At 40.4% G+C, this 21,694-nt stretch overlaps 1 protein-coding gene across 11 annotated transcripts in view; it reads right to left on the bottom strand.

Annotated features, from left to right (window-relative positions):
• Positions 1-21,694, bottom strand: part of SYBU (syntabulin) — a 114,512-nt gene that overhangs the window by 43,835 nt on the left and 48,983 nt on the right. For all 11 annotated transcript variants that reach the window (XM_059165757.1, XM_059165759.1, XM_059165756.1 and 8 more), the window contains one exon: positions 4,540-4,737. In XM_059165757.1, coding sequence (XP_059021740.1) covers positions 4,540-4,737 — 198 coding nt within the window. The remainder of the gene's footprint in view (positions 1-4,539; positions 4,738-21,694) is intronic.

The following is a 21,694-nucleotide window of genomic DNA, read 5'->3' as shown; positions in this document are numbered from 1 at the left end:
ATTTTTAATTAAGCCTGCCTAGGCACTAAGTGATGGAAGCCAAAGTGACAGAAGGCTCACTGCCTCCAAGAAGTTCCTGAGCAAGCCCGGCCTGAGGAAGGAAGGGGGCCTGCTGTGTGCGCACGGTGCCCAGCTGGCAAGGTGCAGGCTCGTTCGGTCCACCTCTCTAAGCTTCCCCCAGCATCCTGTGACAGATCTTCCTTCTCCTGCACCAGATCTCAGTGAGCATTCTTCGCTCTACCTGAATGACTGAAGGGGCATGACAGGAACTCCTTTTTGAGGTGAAGAGCAGTTTTCCAGAATCTAGAACAACGGACCTAAAATTAAATGGGCCTGGGTGATTTAACGTTAAAGAGGCCCAGAACGTCCATAGGAGCAACACTAATTGCTTGCTATTTTAATAAATTGGTATTGGTTCTAATGAGTTGATTTATTTTTAAAAAGTAGAGCACACATGGAGAGCGTAGGATCGGTTTGGGCTGAGTGGAGATGGTCACTTGGGGTTGGGGAGGAGGGAGAACATTTTAACCTGACAGCAGCATTGCCTTGTGGTTTAGCAGATGATGTCTCGGCATTTTACAAATTGTGGAGTCATCCAGGGGCCTCGTTTCCAGCATTTCCTCTCCTCATATTTATGAGACTGACAGGTTTATTCTGCCGCAAGTTCAGAGAACTATAGGTCACGGTGCAGATTTTTCTACAAAGAGCTTGCTGTACAGAATTGAGTCCCCTCAAAAGCGCAACCAACTTTTTCATTGATGATGTTGGGAATTTTAGGCAACTAAGAAAGAAGCTTTAGGGATCCCTTCGACCTTGGTTAAATGCAAATAAATAAAAACACCACGAGGTAAAGACTGTTTAGGTGATAATGTCTGCTCATGAGCAAGGAAATCAGAATTCTGGTGACAAAAGCTGGTGTTTGACCAAAGTAGTGTTTCAGGCTCTGCCTCCGGGCAAGGGTCACTATGTTAGGATCCATAATTGCTAATAAAGGAGGTCCAAGGAACCTCAGAAATAGTAAATGGTATTTTGTGCACATAGGTATTTTTCCAGGGTATGGGTTCACAGCCTTCATGATTCTCAAAGGATCCATGAAATAAAACAACATGAAGGGGCACCTGGGTGGCTCAGTGGGTTAAGCCTTTGCCTTTGACTTAGGTCATGATCTCAGGGTCCTGGGATCGAGTCCTGCATTGGGCTTTCTGCTCAGCAGGGAGCCTGCTTCCCTTCCTCTGCCTCTCTGCCTACTTGTGATCTCTCTCTTTCAAATAAATAAATAAAATCTTTTAAAAAAATAAAAAACAACAACAACATGAAGAATTGTTCTAGCTTTCATCCATTTTTCCATTCTTCCTTCCTTCTTTCTACTTTCTTTCTCCCCTCCCTCCATTTTTTTTTTTCTTTTTTGTCTACATTTTCTTCAGGAGCACTGAGGGCCTTAAACATTCTCAGAAAGTCAAGTGGTTGATCCTTAGCTAGTTGAGTACCTGCTATAGGATTAAGGACTTGCTCAGTGTGATTTCTGCATACAACACATAGGGTTTTAAATCTTATGTTAACATATGATTATTCCTCTTATGATTATTGAAACAAGGATGGGCAATGATAATCGTAACTCCCATTTAATCTTGGTTTGTTCTTGCTGCACCATACCTGTCTCCTATGTCCCTGTTTCCTTGTTTTGTCACCACTGTAAAAAGTTTTCAGAATAAGGTGGTGGGTAGGAAACCAAAATGAAATAATTTTAAGTTGCATTCAAACCCTACTACACCTGCACAGTGAAATCCCTTTTTCTTTGCAACTCATGAAGCTGGCATTCTTTCCTGCACCATTTTATTTTTTCAATCTCATAGCCTATCTTTGCCGTCGAGCCCCCACAATGCACTGGACTCTGTGTTAGGAATAGAAAAAGAGGATGACAAGGCTCCTGCTCTTAAATACATCCCATATGTTAGAAAAACAGATTCTGCGGTTGAGTACTCTCAGGTTAAAAGAAAAGTGAGAAGATTTTTCCAAAGAACATTGTACAAATGGCCCATAAGCACAGGAAAAGATGCTCATTGTCCTCAGCCATTGAGGAAATGTAAATCAAAAGCACGATGAAATACCACTTCACACTCATGAGAATAAGTATAATAAAAAAGCCAGGAACAGCCATCAACAAGGATGTGGAGGAAGTGGAACCCTCATACATTGCTGGTGGGAATGTAAAATGGTGCAGACAGTCGTTTTAGAAAGGTCTGGCAGTTCCTTAAAGAGTTCAACATGGTCACCGTATGACTCAGCAATCTCTTTCCTAGATATATACCCAAGGGAACCGAAAGCTGATTCACGAAAGACTTTGCCATGAACACTCATAGCGTCATTACTCAGAAGAGCCAAGAAGCAGAAACAACACAAATGTTCCTCATCTGTGAATGGATAAACAAAATGGGGATATAACCACACCAAAACAAGATGTTAATAAAGAAAAACCTGGAGGTGGCAGGGGTGGAGAGGTATGTGAGAACTCTCTGTACTCTCCATTCAGTTTTCCTGTAAACCTAAAATTGTTCAAAAAGAATCCACTTTAATGTGCGGTACAGCCATGTAATGGAATATCACTGAGCCATAAAAATGAATGAAATTCAAATGCATGCTATGTGGATGAACTCGGAAAACATGTAAGCTGGAAAAGGCCAAACGCGGAAGGCCACACGTTGTATGATTCCACGTTTACAGGATGCCCACAACGGGCAGGTCCACAGAGACAGGGTAGGTTAGTGGTTGCCACGGGCCGGGGGGAAGGGAGAGTGGAGAGGCACAATGGGCAGGGGCTTCTTTTGGCGGATGATAAAAGTGTTCTGAAATTAGATAGTGCTGATGTTTGCATCACCTTTTGAATATACTACAAACCAGCAAATTGTATACTTTAAAAGGGTGAATTTTATGGTATATGAATTGTATCTCAACTTTAAAAAGAACCACTCGGGGTGCCTGGGTGGCTCAGTGGGTTAAAGCCTCTGCCTTAGGCTCAGGTCATGATCCCAGAGTCCTGGGATCGAGCCCCGCATCGGGCTCTCTGCTCAACGGGGAGCCTGCTTCCCTTCCTCTCTCTCTCTGCCTGCCTCTCTGCCTACTTGTGATCTCTGTCTGTCAAGTAAATAAATAAAATCTTTAAAAAATAAAATAAAATTAAATTAAATTAAAAAGAACCACTGGTCTGGAGTGGGGAGGGAGATTCTCCTTCTGGGTACACAAGGTAATAGTTTATTTGTTGGCTCTAATCTCATGACATTCTTTAACTCATTGTCTCTGTCTTAAGTATTGAAGGTAGCCAACATCCTCTTTACAATAACCATCTTTCTCTTTTATATGCTGTCTTCCCCACTGTGTATCACTCCCTTTCTTTTCCATATTATCTCAAAGCAAAGGACTGTTAACAAACTCATCATGACTACCATTTATCAGTTGCCTAGGGAAGAGGGGATTTCCTTTTCACAAAGTTTAAAATTTTTCCCTGAAACAAGACAATATGGTCTTTGGTTGACCAAAAGCAAGATGAAGAATAATTCATTAAGATATGCTGTGCAAATCAATTATTCAGGAGAACAAAAGCAGACAGAGATGGAAGAGGACATAGGACCAAGCCTTGGCTCCACTGAAAAAAGCTGTTTATTTCTCCTTGCACAATAATGTCATCACCAAAACAAAAAAAAAAAAATGAGAAGACAAACATAATGAATGAGAACTCATGCAAGTCACTGATCTGTCTTTATAGGCTCATAAATACGCACAGCATTAACTTGGATTTTGAAGAAAATAATGCAATATTTAAGCTGTCTTTCAATGCCAACGCCCAGGGCTTTTAAAGTTATAACTTTAGTTTTATTAAAACTACAGTTATTCATATATTGCACATATTTCTGCGATATAAAAAAAAATTCTTTATTTACATATTGCAAATTCTGAGAATCGACCTTTTCTGGAATTTATGGTATCTTATCCATTGCAATAAAAATCTCCATTTCCCTTATTCATTGCAATACAAATCTCCATTTCACCTCATGTTTTGTAACTGTGGAACATCTATATTATATATATAACATCGGACTCATATTTAATTCTTTAAAAGCAAATAAAATAACTAGGTTAGTCAGTCTGCCCAGACCTATAGCTTTCCATCAAGATAACCTGTTCTTCTCATAATCTGTGGGCACTTTAGACAGTATCAAGTAATTTCTTAGTAAAATTTATGTTAGAATTTGATAGTTTAAATGTCTGTTAGACCATTCAGTTTACATGTCTCCAACTTTGCTCCTTCTTCCCATGCCTCTGTAATGCACGTATGCCCCTATACTTACTCAATTATCAACAATCAATACAGAAAATATTCCACTTTTTGCCCTACCTCCCTAAAAAAGGGAGATGTTTTTGGGTACTGGTACAGCAACCAACAATACAGTATTCCCTGTCCTGGTGTACAGGTGTTTCATTTCAAACGTGAAATCACTCCAGTCATACTGTTCTGAGAAAAACATGAAAAGTAAGTGCATTTACCTGGCTTTACAAGGCCTGACTTTGGTTCCTTCTTATATCGAGATGACTGGATGCTTCCTTCACCAACCATTCCAACTGTGCATTTCTTTCTGGAAAAGTCTTCATCACTTCCAGGACAAAAACCAATAGGGCTGTTTCCAGTATCTGAAGGCGTCTTCACGGGAGACACGGACTGGCTGCTAGGACAGCCCGTGTCATCTGGAAGACAGCAATCAGTAAGTGATTAATGAGGAGGAGGAAATCAACAAGGGCAGAGAGAAGCCATGCACACACGCACTCACCCACATGTACTCTGCTTATGAGGACCTGGACTGACGTCTGCAGATGCCCCTCCTTTTACTTTCCATATGTTGGTCAATTTTGTTTACAAAGAAAATAGCAGCTATCATGAAACCTATCTTAAGGCAAAACCTTCTGAAGTTTTTGGACCACAAATACTTCTGTAACTTTCATGTTGTCAACACTTAAAGGTTTGTCCATTTCAACATTTTAGGCAGTATACTTTTGGGTCAAAACTGTCCATATATTTTTTGATGCAGTTAAGTAACAAAAAGTTCACCAGACAATTCGGGGGCATCACTGGGAACACTTCAGAGTTGTTTGTGTTAGAAAAAAAAAAAATTACTTGACTATTATTGACCACACCCAGTTTTCAACAGTTGCCCTATCAACTGGTTAAGAGAGTTTAATAGGTAAGAAATCTGGCTTTTGGAGTTCAAAGGAGCAGACAAAAAGGTTTGTTTGTTTGTTTGTTTGTTTTATTATGTATCCTGTTTCATTAGCATACACACCCTCTCCAAAATATATCAATCCAGTATCTTGCTGGGTGGGATAAATGGTAAAATAAAAATGATAGTCAAATTACAAATATCCCCTTAACTTTCAAGTTTCAGATTATTACTATGATCATTATTATAAGCTAATATGCATGATACGAAGTGACCTGAGTAGGTGCTTATGAGGCAAACAGGAGAGTCATACTGCTGACTCCTATAAATGCTTTCATATTTATTAAATATTCATGATGCTTGGTTAATTCATGTATACTTTGAGGAAGAGAATTGTATGGGAATTTAAGGTAAATCAATATTACCTAAAAGTGTGTCTCTTCCAAAGAGTCAATTAGTGGCAAATACTCATTACTAAATAATTCTTTTTTATACAGAAATATTTTGATGGCGGAGCTACTTTAGTAACTCATTAGACAAAAAAAAAAAAAAAAAAAAAAAAGAATAGAGACTATTAGTACTAATAATTTTTAAGACTATCACACTTTAATGAGTATTAAAGGAACAAAAATAATTTGCCATCTGTGAAAGGCTCTCTCAAACTCCACAGCTTTAATAAATACAGAAACAGAACGAAACATGAATAAAATATACTGGTTGCCTGAATAAAGATGACTAGAATCCATCTAAAAAAAAAAAAAAATCATGGCCTTTGCTTCATTTTTGGCTTCCATTTCAGATTTTATTATGAAATAGCCCCAGTTTCTGGAACAAAGTGAACTTGGCACTGGTAAGATGATTCATTTCTCTGAATATTCTTTTTTTTTTTTGGACTATTGGACTTATTAGTATACACAGGACCTTAATGGTGCATTTCTGGAAGGGAGTAGTTTTTAGTGTACTGCTCATGCCTTCTGCCTTTGCTGTTCTCTTTCAAGTTCCCTGTTATTACCAAACTCCGGAAGAAACTTTGGCCATGAAGGAGAGTGCTGAGAGCCCCTCCTGGCTGCTATGGGTCAGCTCTTTCACCACTTATTGTCCCTGCCTTTCTGTAACATTTGCATGTCCCATGCTGCAACCCAATAAAAAGCCTAGCTCCCCTCAAAAGGTGCAAAGCTGCTAATTACTCAGATTCCAGCACTCTTACAAGGTCTTACAAGGCTCAACAGGCCTGCACATCGCCTCAGGAGGTCCTCCTTGATTCTGATCCCAAAGCAGATAATGCCAAGCAAAGGAGGTCTAATCATTCGAAATTACCCATTGCCTTCAAAATTATTTCCTTATGAGTCACTTCCATAAATTACTTCTTTTGAAAGAGAGATGGCCCAAATAAATAAAAAGTCCATGCTTCAGAGTCTCTAACCTGAAAAGCAATTTTTCTTGAAAACACTCAGACTCAACAGGACAAAATCAAATGATTTCCAGTATTGAGAAACACTGTCAAAATTATAATTTAAGTAAATAGAAAGCAAATGTGTTTTGTTGGTTCTATTATCATTTAGCCAGAGTTAAATGAGAAAGAATATGTATAAGCCATGCTTTTAATAATGTCAAGAATTAAGTGCTAGGCTCTGGTTAAAAATTGGGACCTGAAATTATTTAGAATAGTGGCACTTTAGGGAAGGCAGCAGCAACTTTTTTTTTTTTTTTTTTTTAACCTGGAATGTGTGCTTTACAAATCATCAATATTTACAGCTAGTATCTCTAGGGGAAGGGTTTGAGAAGGTGAAGACCTAAATAAACCTTTAACTTGTGGCACCTTGTACAGCATCTGAATCATGATATAAACTGGTGTTCCCCCAACATCTCTTAACTGTCTAGTATTGTGCTTTATATTGAGAGAGAAAAAATGGGCATAAGACATGATCTTTCATTGGTTAAACTGCATCTTGGCCCTGAACCAGCCCACAGACATTATGCCCAGCGCCCATACCAATGGAGCTTATAAATAAGCAAACGGAGCTGGATAAATATCACGTACAACGCACAACTCCTACAGACTGGCAAGCCCGTCAAAGCAAATCCATACTCCAGAAAATCAGTGTGTTATCAGAGAAAGTCAGGGTATTCGCCAGTTTCATCCCATGAGATCAACACTAACCAGATATCTAGTTTGGAAAGTGTAGGGCCATTGATTTTCCTACTAGAGAGAACAAACATTAAGTTATGCAAAGTAAGCCTCAGAGCAAAGGCAACAAAGGTTCATGGACCAGGGAGTCATCTGGTAACCTGGGACACCTGCAGTGTTTTCCTCTGTGTGGCACTGAAAAAGCGGTCATCTTTTCAACAAGTCTTGTTTAAGGCTCCTTTTCCCTTTCCCTCCCCTTCCCTTCTCTTCTCCTCCTCCCTTTTAACTCCATGGTCACAGCTGGAAGCAGACTCCTAGTCCAGATGAAAGTAATACTCCTTCCCGAAATTCTATGTAAAATACGTTTCCTTCACATTTACTGCAAGACTCTAAGAAGATGGAAGCCAAGTAGATGCCCCTTGGTTATTCATGTCTAATGTTACCAATGTGCCAAACTACATGTGGACTAAGCACATGTTAAACAGATTTATTTATAAAGCCCACTTTCGTTAAACCCTTTGAGTATGCCTCCTGTTTCCTGCTGCTACTAGCTCAGTTTGTCCCGTGGAATCCATGGATTTATAATTACAATATGTATAATTATGGTTTTTATTATGTTAGTATAAAGAAATTATCAATGACAAAAAAATTTTAATAGGACACCATGAGGAAACTATTTCAGAGAGGAAATGACAGAAATCCTGATTGACCTACCCAAAACAGTGTAGAGTGTTTTAAATTTCCAGAAAAATGCCTGAGAAAAATAAGAACATTTTGGTCTGGTTTTGGCAGAGGGAAGCTTTGCAGCAAGACTTTAGGTAGAGCATGTGGAAGACTTTCAGTCTCTGGAGAGAGAGGAGTTTTTCTTTTAAAACACACATACACACACACACTACTTTGGTGCTTACATTATTGAGCTTTTACACTTCTTCATTGTTCATAGTAAGTATAACTTCATTAAAAAAAAGAAAATATGGGGCGCCTGGGTGGCTCAGTGGGTTAAGCCGCTGCCTTCGGCTCAGGTCATGATCCCAGGGTCCTGGGATCCAGCCCCGCATCGGGCTCTCTGCTCAGCAGGGAGCCTGCTTCCTCCTCTCTCTCTGCCTGCCTCTCTGCCTGCTTGTCATCTCTCTCTGTCAAATAAATAAAATAAAATCTTTAAAAAAAAAAAAAAAAAAGAAAACATAAAACAGGGACGGCTATGTGGGTCAGCCGGCTGAGCACCTGCCTTCAGCTCAGGTCAGGATCTCAGGGTCCTGGGACACAGGTCTGCATTGGGCTCCTGCTCAGCGGGGAGTCTGCTTCTCCTTCTCCCTCTGCCCCTCCCCCGATCCTGCTTGCTCGCGCGCGCGCGCGCGCGCTCTCTCTCTCTCTCTCAAATAAATAAATAAAATAAAATCTTTTTTTTTTTAAAGATTTTATTTATTTTTTTGACAGAGAGAGATCACAAGTAGACAGAGAGGCAGGCAGAGAGAGAGGGGGAAGCAGGCTCCCCGCTGAGCAGAGAGCCCGATGTGGGGCTTGATCCCAGGACTCTGGGATCATGACCTGAGCCGAAAGCAGAGGCCTTAACCCACTGAGCCACCCAGGCACCCCAATAAAATAAAATCTTAAAAAAACCCAATAACCCTAAAATCGTGTTTCATGTTTTACACACTGTGATCCATCTGAAAATATAGGCTAACTTCCTTTTGGGGTCAATAATTTTAAATCCCACTTCAATGGGCCCAGGACGGTCCCTCGTGGGACACGGGTAAAACTGGCCCATACTAAGTCTACTTTTGATCATCATCTATCGTGAAGGAGACTAAGTTACATTTCGTCCTTGATATATATTAAGGAATAGGCCATTTTTGTTCTTGTTGTTCATTTGCTTTGAATCTGTCAACATACAAGTTTAAGGACACACAAAGAATACTCACAGACCTAGGAAGTCCCAGAAGTTGCAGCCCTTCTCAAGCGCTATAAGAAATGTACCTACTAAATAGTTTCCAAATTGTTGTTACGGGGAAAAAAATGTTAAGATCTGTAAGGACAGATGAGAGAAACAGGCATCTGTTGTAGCCTGCAGGTTGTTAAAAAAATGTTTTTAAATCTATTTCTCCTCTCTCTTTATATGACAAGCTCTTTGAGAACATGCCATATAGCTAATAACTGTACAATTACTCTACTGACAATTCTGAAAAAACATGTTAAGTATCTTTTAAAATAATTTGTATCTTATTTTAAATGCACTAAAGGAACTTGCTCAATTAAAAGAAATCTGTTGGGGTTGTTAAAATGTTCATTTAATCTTTGATATTGTCAAAGTAATAATTAACGCAAAGGGTCTAGCTTGAGTGCAGAAGAGTAAAAAGAAGGAAAGAGAACATAAATGGATAACAGTTTCCTGGAACTGCAGTACCCAGAAAAAATATTATTGATCTTTTAATTATGTGTATAGTTTACTTGCTCACTTGCTTTGTGCTGTTTCCACATGTAGTATATTCAGTTTCATTATCCTGCTACTGAGCACTTTCCCCTGGAACTTGTTAAGCTATAAAGAAAGAAGCTATTGAAGACTGACAGGAGCCAATGCAAAAGGGCTCATAGTGGCCAAAGACAATAATTCGAGCACCGAAAAGAACAAATAATTAATGCAACTGACTGATAACAACTGGATATTTAAAAAAAAAAATCTGGGGGCACCTGGTGGCTCAGCGGGTTAAAGCCTCTGCCTTCAGCTCAGGTCATGATCCCAGGGTCTTGGGATCGAACCCCGCATCGGACTCTCTGCTCAGGGGGGAGCCTGCTTCCTCCTCTCTCTCTGCCTACTTGTGATCTCTTTCTGTCAAATAAATAAATAAAATCTTAAAAAAAAAAAATCTGTGAGCTCATGGCTATTAAAAAAAAAAAAAAAAAAACAACTAAAGATGAAAAGAAAGACCCTTTCCACCTTAAAGAATCCCAATGCACTGGCAATCATTGGCAGCGACCCAGGGACCCATTCTTTGTGTTGAAATTCAGCAATTAAAAGGAAAGAAAGAACTAGTATAAATCCTGATTGAAAAACCATTCCTCGGGGTGCCTGGGTGGTTCAGTGGGTTAGAGCCTCTGCCTTAGGCTCAGATCATGGTCTTGGGGTCCTGGGATCGGGCCTTGCATTGGGCTCTCTGCTCGGTGGGGAGCCTGCCTCCCCCGCTCCCCACCTGCCCTGCCTCTCTGCTTACTTGTGATCTCTCTCTCTCTCTCTGTCAAATAAATAAATAAAATCTAAAAAAAAAAAAAGAAAAAAAAAAGAAAGAAAAACCATTCCTATACAAATTATATTTTAGTATAACTGAAATCTCTCACTGATGTTGCAAAGTTCTTCCTTACAGAAGCTTCTGTTAATGAAAATAGATGGAATAATAGAAACAGAAAGTCACTATTTTACAATTATTTCTAATGAAACAATTGATTTAGATAATACACATAATGGATGAAACCATTAGACAATAGTCTGTTAACGAATTTACAGTGAAGGGATCAGGCCTTACCCAACTGCACCCATTCTCAGCATCACCAATGGCGGAGAACAGATATTATGGACCTCCTGACAGGATGCCAGAGGAAACGCACAGCATTCACAGCATTCCCCATGAAGTAGTCTTGCTATAAAAATTGCCCCTGCATCTAACCAAGCTTTAAACCTAGTGTCCACCTTCTAAAATATATGGAGAACAGAGAGTAATGAGTCAAATCATGGGCTGGCAAGCGGCAACCTGCAGGCAAATTCTGCTTGCTACCCGCTTTTGTAAATAGAATGTTACTGGAACACAGCCATGCTGAATCCTTTAGATATTGTTCACTGTGGCTTTCAAGCGACAATGGCAGAGCTGAATAATTGTGACACAGATCATCTGGCTAGCAAAGTCGTAAATATTTACTGTTTTGTTCTCTACAGAAAAAGTTTCTTGGCCTCTGAGTTAAATGCTATGAGGAAGCAAACAGACACCTTCAAGACAACTGGGGCTATTTCGATGTTCTCTGTCATACCAAGGAATTATGTTAATTGTGTAGTAATGAAAATGGCACTATGATTATGTGAGAAAATGTCCAGTTTTTAAAGAAATGCAGGGCTGAGGTATGCAAGTAGACATGAAATGACATGATGTCTAGATATCTGTTTTTTAAAATGCTTCAGCAAAGTAAAAAAAAAAGAAAAGAGGAATAGATAAAGCAAATATGAGGATATCTTGTCATTACTTAATCTGGACAAAGTAGATTAGCAGTATATGGGGATTCATTGTAATATTATGTTTTTGAGTATGTTTTAAACAGGTTCAAAATGTTTTATTAAATTTCTCAAAAAAACATTATTTTAGAGCGAGTATCTATTTAAAAAAGATGTAAATGTATTATTTAAAAATCAATTCCATCTTGTATTGTTTCTTAGGGTGTTTCCAATTTTATCACTATTACTGAAATTGTTTCAATAACACATTTTAAAAATAAATCTTTGGGGGCACCTGGGTGGCTTAGTCAGTTAAGTGTCCGACTCTTGATTTCAGCTCAGGTCATGATCTCAGTGAGATCTCATGAGATCGAGCCCCACGTAGGGCTCATAGGCTGGGTGTGAAGCCTGTTTAGGATTCTCTCTCTCCCTCTCCCTCTGCCCCAACCCCCACTTACATATATGCAAGCTCTCTCTTTCTCTCTCTCTCAAAAAACAAAAATAAAAAGTAAAGAATAAGGGTGCCTGGGTAGCTCAGAGGGTTAAAGCCTCTGCCTTCAGCTTGGGTCATGGTCTCGGGGTCCTGGGATTGAGCCCCGCGTCAGGGTCTCTGCTCGGCAAGCAGCCTGCTTCCCCCCCTTCTCTATGCCTGCCTCTCTGCCTACTTGTGATCTCTGTTTGTCAAATAAATAAATAAATACTCTTTTTAAAAAAATGAAAAATACATCTTTGGTCAAATATTTTATTATCTCATAGAATGTATATCCAAAATGGAATAACTAAGCTTTCAAAAAAGTTTGAGACAACTTAAATTCTCCTTATTATTGAATGAACATACCCTACTTAGAAAAGTCCTGACAATATTAAATAATATTTATTTGAATTTTTGCCAAGTTAATAATGAAAAACGTATTTTTGATGTTTTAATTTGCACATATATAATTATTAGTGAGGCTTAATGTCTTTCATATGTTTTCTGGCCTCTTAAACTTATTGTATGAATTGTTAGTTTGACAATTTTCTACTAAGATGTTAAGAATTTCTTATCAATATGTAAAAAATCCCTATATAGTTTTTAATTTATAATGTTTTGACATTTAACCTTTGTATTTTCTCTATATTTTCCTTTGTGATTTCTTCCAGTGTTTTTTTTTTTTTTTAAGATTTTATTTATTTATTTGTCAGAGAGAGAGAGCACAAGCAGGGGGATCAGCAGACAGAGGGAGAGGCAAGCAAAGGGAGAAGCAGGCTCTCCAATGAGCAAGGAGCCCAATGCGGGACTCAATCCCAGGACCCTGGGATCATGACATGAGCTGAAGCCAGACTCTTAGCCAACTGAGCCACCCAGGTGTCCCTCTTCCAATGTTTTAATACTTAGAATATCCTTCACTCCAAAAAAATTAATATTTACTAATACTTTCTTCCAGATATTTATAGTTTCACTCTTCATATAAATTTAGTCCATCTCAGGTGCCTGGGTGGCTCAAGTGGTTAAGCATCTGCCTTTGGCTCAGGTCATGATCTCCAGGTCCTGGGGTGGAGCCCTACATCAGGCTCTCAGCTCAACAGGGAGTCTGCTTCTCCCTCTCCCTCTGCCTGCTGCTCCCCCTGCTTATGTTTTCTCTCTCTCTCAAATGAATAAATAAATAAAATCTTTAAAAAAAGCTCAAATAAATAAATTTAATCCATCTGGCATTCATTTTAAAATGCAGTGTGATGTTAGATATAACTTTATTATTATTTTTTAAAAATTTAGGAAATATATTCTTTCCCCATTACTTTGTAATACTTTTTGGTAAAATTTTGAAAGCAATAAATAGTTCTTGCAAAATGAATATATATATATATATATATATATATATATATATATGCTTTTGTGCATATATATTTTTAAAATCCACATTTTTAAAATGTTAAGATTGCCTGAAGTATGCGTGTGTGTATGTGTATTACATAATTTCTTGATATTTAACTGAAGTGCCTACCAGCCAGTGTCATCAAACTTTTGGTGGAAATTATGATGACCAAGTATCTACTTGAGTATCTGTGCACCAATTACATAAAAGAATAAAACATGAGGTTCTGAAATTTACAAATAAAATATTTCTTCAAAGTCCAAGCAACAGTTCTAGAACTTCTGGTTCACTTTTGAATTTAGATCTCAGAGCTCATTTGTTTTCCAAAATGCTGAACTAAACAATTCCAGAAGATGTACTTAAAAATAACATCAGGCGGAAGAAAACGTGGTTTTGTGCCATAATGTCTTGAAACATTCAGTTATGGTTTGATGCTGTTCAATCTTCCGTTGCATACTTTGTGCGGAAAAAATCATTGCTATTTTAAGGAAACATTACTTTAAACTATTGGGAAATCTAGTTGATTCTCATGAATGACCGAAGCACTTAGAGACCACTTACTCATCCATTCAACAAATATTTATTATCTACTACGTGCTAAACACTGGTCTAGGTGTTTGTATTCTTCCTGCTCCAGATACTGACATTTCTTAAGACATTATGTCTTTCTGAAAAAGACATAAAATGTCACAGCCTAAACTCATTGTTAATCTGAACTCTGTGAAATTCTTACCACAAACCATTCAAATGCACTGAAAGGATGTAGGTAAAATAAGAAAAGTAATATTTATTAAGTAGCTATCACATAACACTAATTTTTTTTTAAAGATTTTTTTTTTATCTATTTGACAGAGAGAGATCACAAGTAGGCATAGAGGCAGGCAGAGAGAGAGAGAGGAGGAAGCAGGCTCCCTGCTGAGCAGAGTGCCCGACGCGGGACTCGATCCCAGGACCCTGAGATCATGACCTGAGCCGAAGGCAGAGGCTTAACCCACTGAGCCACCCAGATGCCCCTAATTTTTTTTTTAAAGATTTCATTTATCTACCCGACAGACAGAGATCACAAGCAGGCAGAGAGACAGACAGAGAGAGAGAGAAGGGGAAGCAGGCTCCCCGCTGAGCAGAGAGCCCGATGCGGGACTCGATCCCAGCACCCTGGGATCATGACCCGAGCTGAAGGCAGAGACTTTAACCCACTGAGCCACCCAGGCGCCCCAACACTAACTTTTAATAATATTTTATTTTATAGGTGGGACAACTGAGGCTCAGAGAGGTTAAGGATTCCATAGTCACACAGCTATCAAGTTACTGACTCAAGATGCAAATTCAGGTTTTTCTGACTCTCAAGTCCTTGTTTTCCCCACCACTACAAGCTAGTTTCTTTCTAAAATTTTTTACCTATATTTGTTCCAGAGGAAACAGCAGGAATTCTGGGAAGGCTCAAATTAAAAACAGACATAGGAAGCTGTTAGAGAGAAGCCATCCCATAATAAACAGGCCACAAAAATTTGAGGCAAGAAAACTCCTTCTGGTTCTCGTTTTCCAATATTCTTGCTTCAACACAGTAATCATATAATGCTTGTCATTTAGATAATTTTGCATTCTAGGTTTTGAACAGGAAAACTTGAACTTCTATTCCTTTACCTAATTTTAGCATCCTTTCTGGAGTGAGAATTCACAAGTCTATTAGGCTCTACACCAATTTTGCTTCAGTATTATGCAATGTGACAGTACCCAATAGCAATGAAGTGCAAGAAGCCCATCCATCCATCCATCCATCCATCCATCCAACCAATCATTCCTTCCACAAATAGTTACTGATTTCCTATTATGTGCCAGTCGCTCTCTAGACACTAGGGATGCTATGATGGTCAAGACTCTCTAAGAGCTTAGTCCTGAAGTTTACATTCTGGTGGTGGAAAGAGACAGTAATAAACAAGGAAAACAAGAAATAATGTAGAGAAGATATTTGATGGTGACGTACTGTTTATGGAACAAAACTGGTTGATATCATATAGATTAGCTAGGTTGGGGGCGGAAAGGCACTTCATTAGACCGGTTCTTATGAAAGGCCCTGAGGAGGTAACCTGAGCTGAGACCAAAAGAATGAGAAGGAACTAATTGTGGAAAAGGCAAGGAAAAGAATTTCAGGCAGAGGGAACAACAAAGAGTTTGGTGCACTGGGGAAACTGAAAGGAGTCCAGGAAGGCTGAGAGGACTAACTAACAACGACTAACAAGGACTAACAAGGAGGCTGAAGGGACGTAGACGCCTGAGCACATGCAGGATCTTAGACCAGGAATCCTAAGTTTGTTAAGTGTGCTAGAAGCCATGATGTGCATTAAGCAGATGACAACAGTTTGGTATGTGGAGAACAGACTGTACTAGTGATAGTATGTTTGGCTAATACTAACTGAGTGCCTACTAAGTACCAGGCATGTTCTAAACACTTAACACAAGGCTTAATTAACGAAGTGTAATCCCCCTTCGAGACAGGCAGTAGTATCATCCTGCTTTGCAGAGGGCATCTAAAACTAGTACTAGCATTTATTCCACCTGCCAGGGTTGCAGTCAGTAAGTGGGAGAGCCATGGTAAGAATCCGAACAGCCCAACTCCAAAGCCTCTTTCTTAGCCCCTATGTTGTGGTTGAGGAAGGAACTCACCAAAGCAAGTAAGTCGCAGAGGCCCCTGCCATGGTGGGAATCAGAGATGACAGTGGTGTGACAAGCTGGTAGCAGGGAAAACTGAAGAAAGTAGATGGATCTGGGATATATTTTGGAAAAATAATCCAAAGCATTTAACTCATGATTATGAAAAATAGGAAGAGATCAAGGAAGTTTTTAAGGTTTTTTTGCATAAGCATTATTCCACGGTGGTCATTCCTGAGTTGGAGAAAAATGGGTTTATGAGTGTGTAGGGGCTGAAGCCAAGAATTCTGTGTTTGAGGCGCGTGTGGCTGGCTCAGTCAGTTAAATGACTGACTCTTGACTTCAGCTCAAGTCATGGTCTTAAGGTTGCAAGACACAGCCCTGCATCAGGCTCTGTGCTGAATGTGGAATCTGTTTGAGATTTTCTCTCTCCTTCTCTCTCTGCTCTTCCCTCACCTCATATTTTCTCTCTTAAAAAAAAAAAAAAAAATTCTGTTTTTGATATGTTAAATTTGAGGCACAAATTAACAATGACCCTGAAGATATCAAGTAGGCAGCTGAGTAGGCAGCTGAATAGGACAGGCCGGGAACATCACCAGCCTATGGCTGAGCAACTTAAAGATGGCCGCCCTTGGGGAGGACTGGAGAAGAGGGCAGTGTAACATTATGGGGACAGGGAGAGTGAGGAGCCAGAAATGGTGCCCAAGGAGTGACTCAGAGGCAGAAGGAACCTCAGAGGTTTGGAACCACAGAAGCTAAGGAGGAAAATCCTTCCTAATGGAGAGGCTAGTTCAGTTGTGTTGAGTGCTGCCGAGAAGTCAAGGAAAATGAGGACAGACAAGAGAAAGATCTGCCAGCCTGGGCACCCACATCCTTGACAAGAGCAAATGATGGGAATTTTGCTGTGAAAGAGAAGCAGAGAAACATGATGGCAGGCACAAGGAGATGAGAGGTCAAAGGCAACTTATTTTCTTTCAAAGGTGTGTATACTCGAGTGACTGCATGTGTGAGCTGATGAAGATGAGCTGGGGAAGGAATGAATGCAAATGAAGCCCTTCCACCAAGGCTTGTCACCCACATCTAAAAAAATGGAGACTGGAATAATTATTTAATGAATGTCTCCCTGGTTTCCTGGAGACAAAATAATCATCTCACATGTAAACATTCCCGGGATTTCTGAGCTATTTTGGAGCTTTGAGTGCTCCCACACGTCACTCTGGTGCAGCCCTCAGCAGCAGAGGAGGATGAAGTGAAGGGAGGCAAGCCTCCATTTCTTCACAGGACTCATGCTATCTTGTTTTGTTTGTTTGTTTTTGTTTTTTTAAACCAAACTTCAAGTTGTTGTATTTGTATTAGCAACCAGAGGGGAAGGAATTTGGAAAGGAAAACATCTTGGTCCCATTAGTTAATGTGGTGTGAGGAAAGACTCTCTGGAGGAGTTCTGGTGAGGGAGGAGTTGGTGTGGAAACTAGGGAACAGGGTGGCTGTGTCACTGCCCCAAGACAGGTGTGCCTGGCAGGGGCTGTGGGGAGGGACTCTTGTCTTGCAAGCTTCCGTTTCTCTTGCTCTGTCCTTTGTGGGGTTACGATCTTTCCGAAATAGGCATGATACGAATACCTCTGCCCTTCTCTCTCCTTAGCAATATGAGTTTATCTGCAGTTTCTAAACCACGCCTTCTTAAAGACTCTGTTGTTTATTTATTTATTTGGGTTCCTTGGTGGAAGAAGGTGGGAGGGAGGGAGACAGGGAGACAGAAAGAGAACTGGAAGGATCAGGAGGAAAAGAGGAGTAAGAGGCAGAGACACAGATCAAGAAGCCATCTTGTAATCTCTTGAAAACGTTATAACCAGGGCGCTGCAAACCACTCTAAGGACACCTGAACTACAGTTAGCTGTCTTGTAGCAATGTCAATATTCTCCCTTTCTGTTCTATTTTTCTCACATGGAGAATTTGAACAGAGTGATAGGAAGGAGTAAGGGATACAAATGGATGAAAGTTAAGGAAAAAACAATACTCAGTTCCTGCAATGGCTGCATTTGGGTTTTTTCTATTTGAAAATAAAAATGTCTTAGGTAATATCATGGTATTTACTTTGTTTTAAAAAGGGAACAAAGAGAGAGACAGAGAAATGTGCTCATATACCAGCCTAATTCCAATGATACTCATAAAATAAGATTCTGAATTTTGAAGGTTAAGCCCACGGACCAAACATCCGTCTGAGGACGAATGGCCGAAGACATGATGGCCTTCTCCAGGGTGAAATACGTGCCATCGTCACAATGAGTGAGGGGACTTTGCTGTGCCGACAAGCAATGACATGGACAGGTACTGCCTGGACACCCGGTCCTGGAGGGCAAGAGTTCTGTCATGATTGTCCCTCACTCTAGATCAGCTCTTGGGACAGTGCCCTGCCCATAATAGGTGTTCAAAAAATATTCACTTAACAAATAAACAGAAAGGATCACAGATCCTGCTTTGACAAAAAGCAAAACAAAATAAATCCTATAGATGCGATTACATCCACTCAATTTGCTTGCACATTTTTATTACTTCTGAGTTTAAAAAGTACAATAATTAGTCTTAAAAATATAATCCTCACAAACACCTCAGAATAAATAGAAGGGTGGGTTAGGGTCCACAGACTCAAGAGTTCTGAGGGTTAGGTTAGTGTCAGCGAGGAAAACGAACTCTAAGAGCACCCACACCAAAGAAGACAGAAGAAAGCCTGAGCTAGCCAGAAAAGGGGAGGGGCCCCAGGAAAAGTCACACTGAGCCAGGAAAAGCCTGAAGGATGAGTTTCTGCAAGGATGGGGGTGCGGGCCAGATGAGCCCACAGCTGAGCACTGGTCTGCACTGGAAAGCTTGCTTTGGGTTCCCTAAAAAGAGAGAGCAGTCATTCAGACCCACAAACACAGAACAAACTGGTGGTTGCCAGAAGGGAGGACATGGGGGGATGAGAAAAGTAGGTGAAGGGGGAGTGGGAGTTATAGGCTTCCAGTTATAAAATGAACAAGTCACAGGGATCAAAGGTCCCACACAGGGAATATACTCCATGGTATTGCTGTCGCTCTGCGTAGTGACAGAGGGTGGCTATACTTGTGAGCAGAGCATAGTAGCAGAGTTGCTGAACTACTATGTTGTACACCTGAAGCTACTGGAACATATGTCAGCTATACTCAAATAAAAACCAAAAAAAAAAAAAAAAGAAAAAAGAAAAAGAAAAAAGGACAGTCAGCCTGAGGATGTGACCTCAGGCAGTGGAACCTAGGGCACTCTGTCCAACCTCAGGAGGAGCAGCGGGGCAGGTGTCTCTCCCCTCTGGTGGGAGAGGGGCTGCACTCTGTCTCCAAAGCAGGAGACAGCCAAGCTGAGATGCAGGGCAGGTGTGGAGCAGTTGTGTGCCCGGGGCCAGCAAAGCCACCTGCCAACGCAGGCATACTCAGCAGCCTTGCATACCTGAAGTGCACCAGGTTTCCTTCCCCTGGGTCAGTGGGAGGAGACTGGAGCTTTCTCAAAAGCATCCCAGTAGGGTGGGGTGGTGGTTCATGTCCAGTTGTAGTCCTGGGAAATGTGGGTGTGTGGCTTTGTGCTGGCTTCCTTCTTCACTCCAAACTGGGCTGCTGGTTTTTCTCATGGCTTTCAAGTGCCAATTCGTGAGTGGAGCATTTTCTGATTTTCCTAGCAAAAGATCTCTCTCCTAGCTACCCACAGCACTGGAGTCATGGTTCTATTAGAGAGATTACTCTTTTTGACATTTAGAGATGCTGAACTCTCAAGGATAGGAATGTTTCTTTCACTTAATAAGCCCATTAAGTTGAGTATCGGGTACTGTTCTAGTTTTTCATTCTCCCAACTACGAAGACAGTACATGCTCTCAATAAATTTTATGAGTGAAAATACTTCTCCTGTTCTCATAATTGTGCCTTCTACCAAATTTCAGTGAATACTTACTTACTAAGCGACTGCTGTGTGTCTGGTATAGGGCAGGGAACTCTACTGTTCCTGCCTTCATGAAGCTTATAGTTTACTGGGGATTCAGGTAACTAAATATCAAATTTAAAAACCAGGTTCGTCATGTGGTGTGACAGAGGAAGCATCACCGGGCACCTAATCTAACTGTGAAATGTATCCTTCAGCTACGTCCCCAGCTCTGACATTTACCTATATTCACATCCAGCCTTTTTTTTCTTCCTATACATGTCTTTTTGGGTCCACCGGAGTCATGTTACAAAGTTAACACTTTCCTACTCTCCACTAATCTCTCTCTCTCTCTCCCTGCCCCCTATGTGTGTGTCTGTGTATGCCTCTTTTTTCTTTCTTGTCTATTTCCCCTCAGCCTAAAAACTTTACCAAAATAACCGGTCATTTGATAAATGTCCTATCTTTGCTATACATGCAACACTATTTTTTCTTTTTGGTGTAGTATTCAAAGATTTATTAGTTGTGTATAATGCCCAGGGCTCATTATGCCACTTACCCCTCCTTAATGCCCATCCCCCACTTTCTTCATCTCCCCACCCACCTCCCTGTCCACAACCCTCAGTTTATTTCCCGAAGTCAAGGGTCTCTTATGGTTTGGCTCCTTCTCTGATTTCTTCCCAGTTTTTCCTCTCTTCCCATTTGATCCTCTGCTCCATTTCTTATATTCTACATATGGGTGAAACCATATGATAATTGTCTTTCTGTGATTGGCTTATTTCACTTAAGCGTAAGACCCTCTAGTTCCATCCACGCCGAAGTAAATGGTAGGTATTCACCCTTCCCATTTCCTCTTTCCCACCCCAGTGAAGTCTGTTTTGTAAAGTTGTCTACACTCCATTTGTCACCTCCATTTCACATCTCAGCCATCCCTATAATTTTGTGGGATTGTTTCTGCCTAACCTAGTGGTTTTATACTTTTTAGTGCACCCCTTCCTTAATCTTGCTGTGACATCAGAAGCTGTTGGCTACTTTCTTCTTGAATCTCTTCCCTTAGGGTTAGAGACACGATCATTCCTGACTCTCCTCCTTCCTCTCTGAACTCTTTCTTGGTGCTTTGGTTTCCTTTTTCTGTCTACTCTTGTTTTATCTCAGAGGTCTAGCCGAGGGCCTCTAATCTTTCTCCAGGCACCGCCCTCGGGTAATATTATCAATTCCCTGGACTTCAGCTACCAACATCCCTGACTTCTCTTTGGAGCTTCAGACCTTTCCTTTTATCTCAAATGCAACACGGCTTAATCTGGCTCCTCAACCTGACTCAGTGTCCTTCTCCCCAGTCCTGCTACTCTGTTTATGTTCATCCAGTGGAAATTTAGATCTAACTCTTCCACTTGCAATTGGTGATGAAGACCTATAAGTTCTAGTCCCCAAATCCTCTCCCATATCATTTTATGGTCCTTAACGAGACAGCCACGATGGCCTTCAAACCAGGCAGGCATCTTGCCATCATTCCTGCCTCCTTCCATCCACTGACCAAAACATATCCAGAAAGATTTTTCTCAATTCTCAATCACAACTCTTTCTTGCTGAAAATCCTTCCATGACTTTGCAAGATCTTCAGGAATTGCCAGATGGCAGCCCATGAGCCACACTCAGCTATTTATGGTACTTAGCTGGAAGAGTTCATCAAAAACCTGAATTTTTTAAATTATGAATACTGTTAGAAAGAGCACATGCTGTC

This window comes from Mustela lutreola, chromosome 3, assembly GCF_030435805.1.
Source record: "Mustela lutreola isolate mMusLut2 chromosome 3, mMusLut2.pri, whole genome shotgun sequence".
Classification (NCBI taxonomy): Eukaryota; Metazoa; Chordata; class Mammalia; order Carnivora; family Mustelidae; genus Mustela; species Mustela lutreola.
This window is presented reverse-complemented; position numbering and strand designations above follow the sequence as displayed.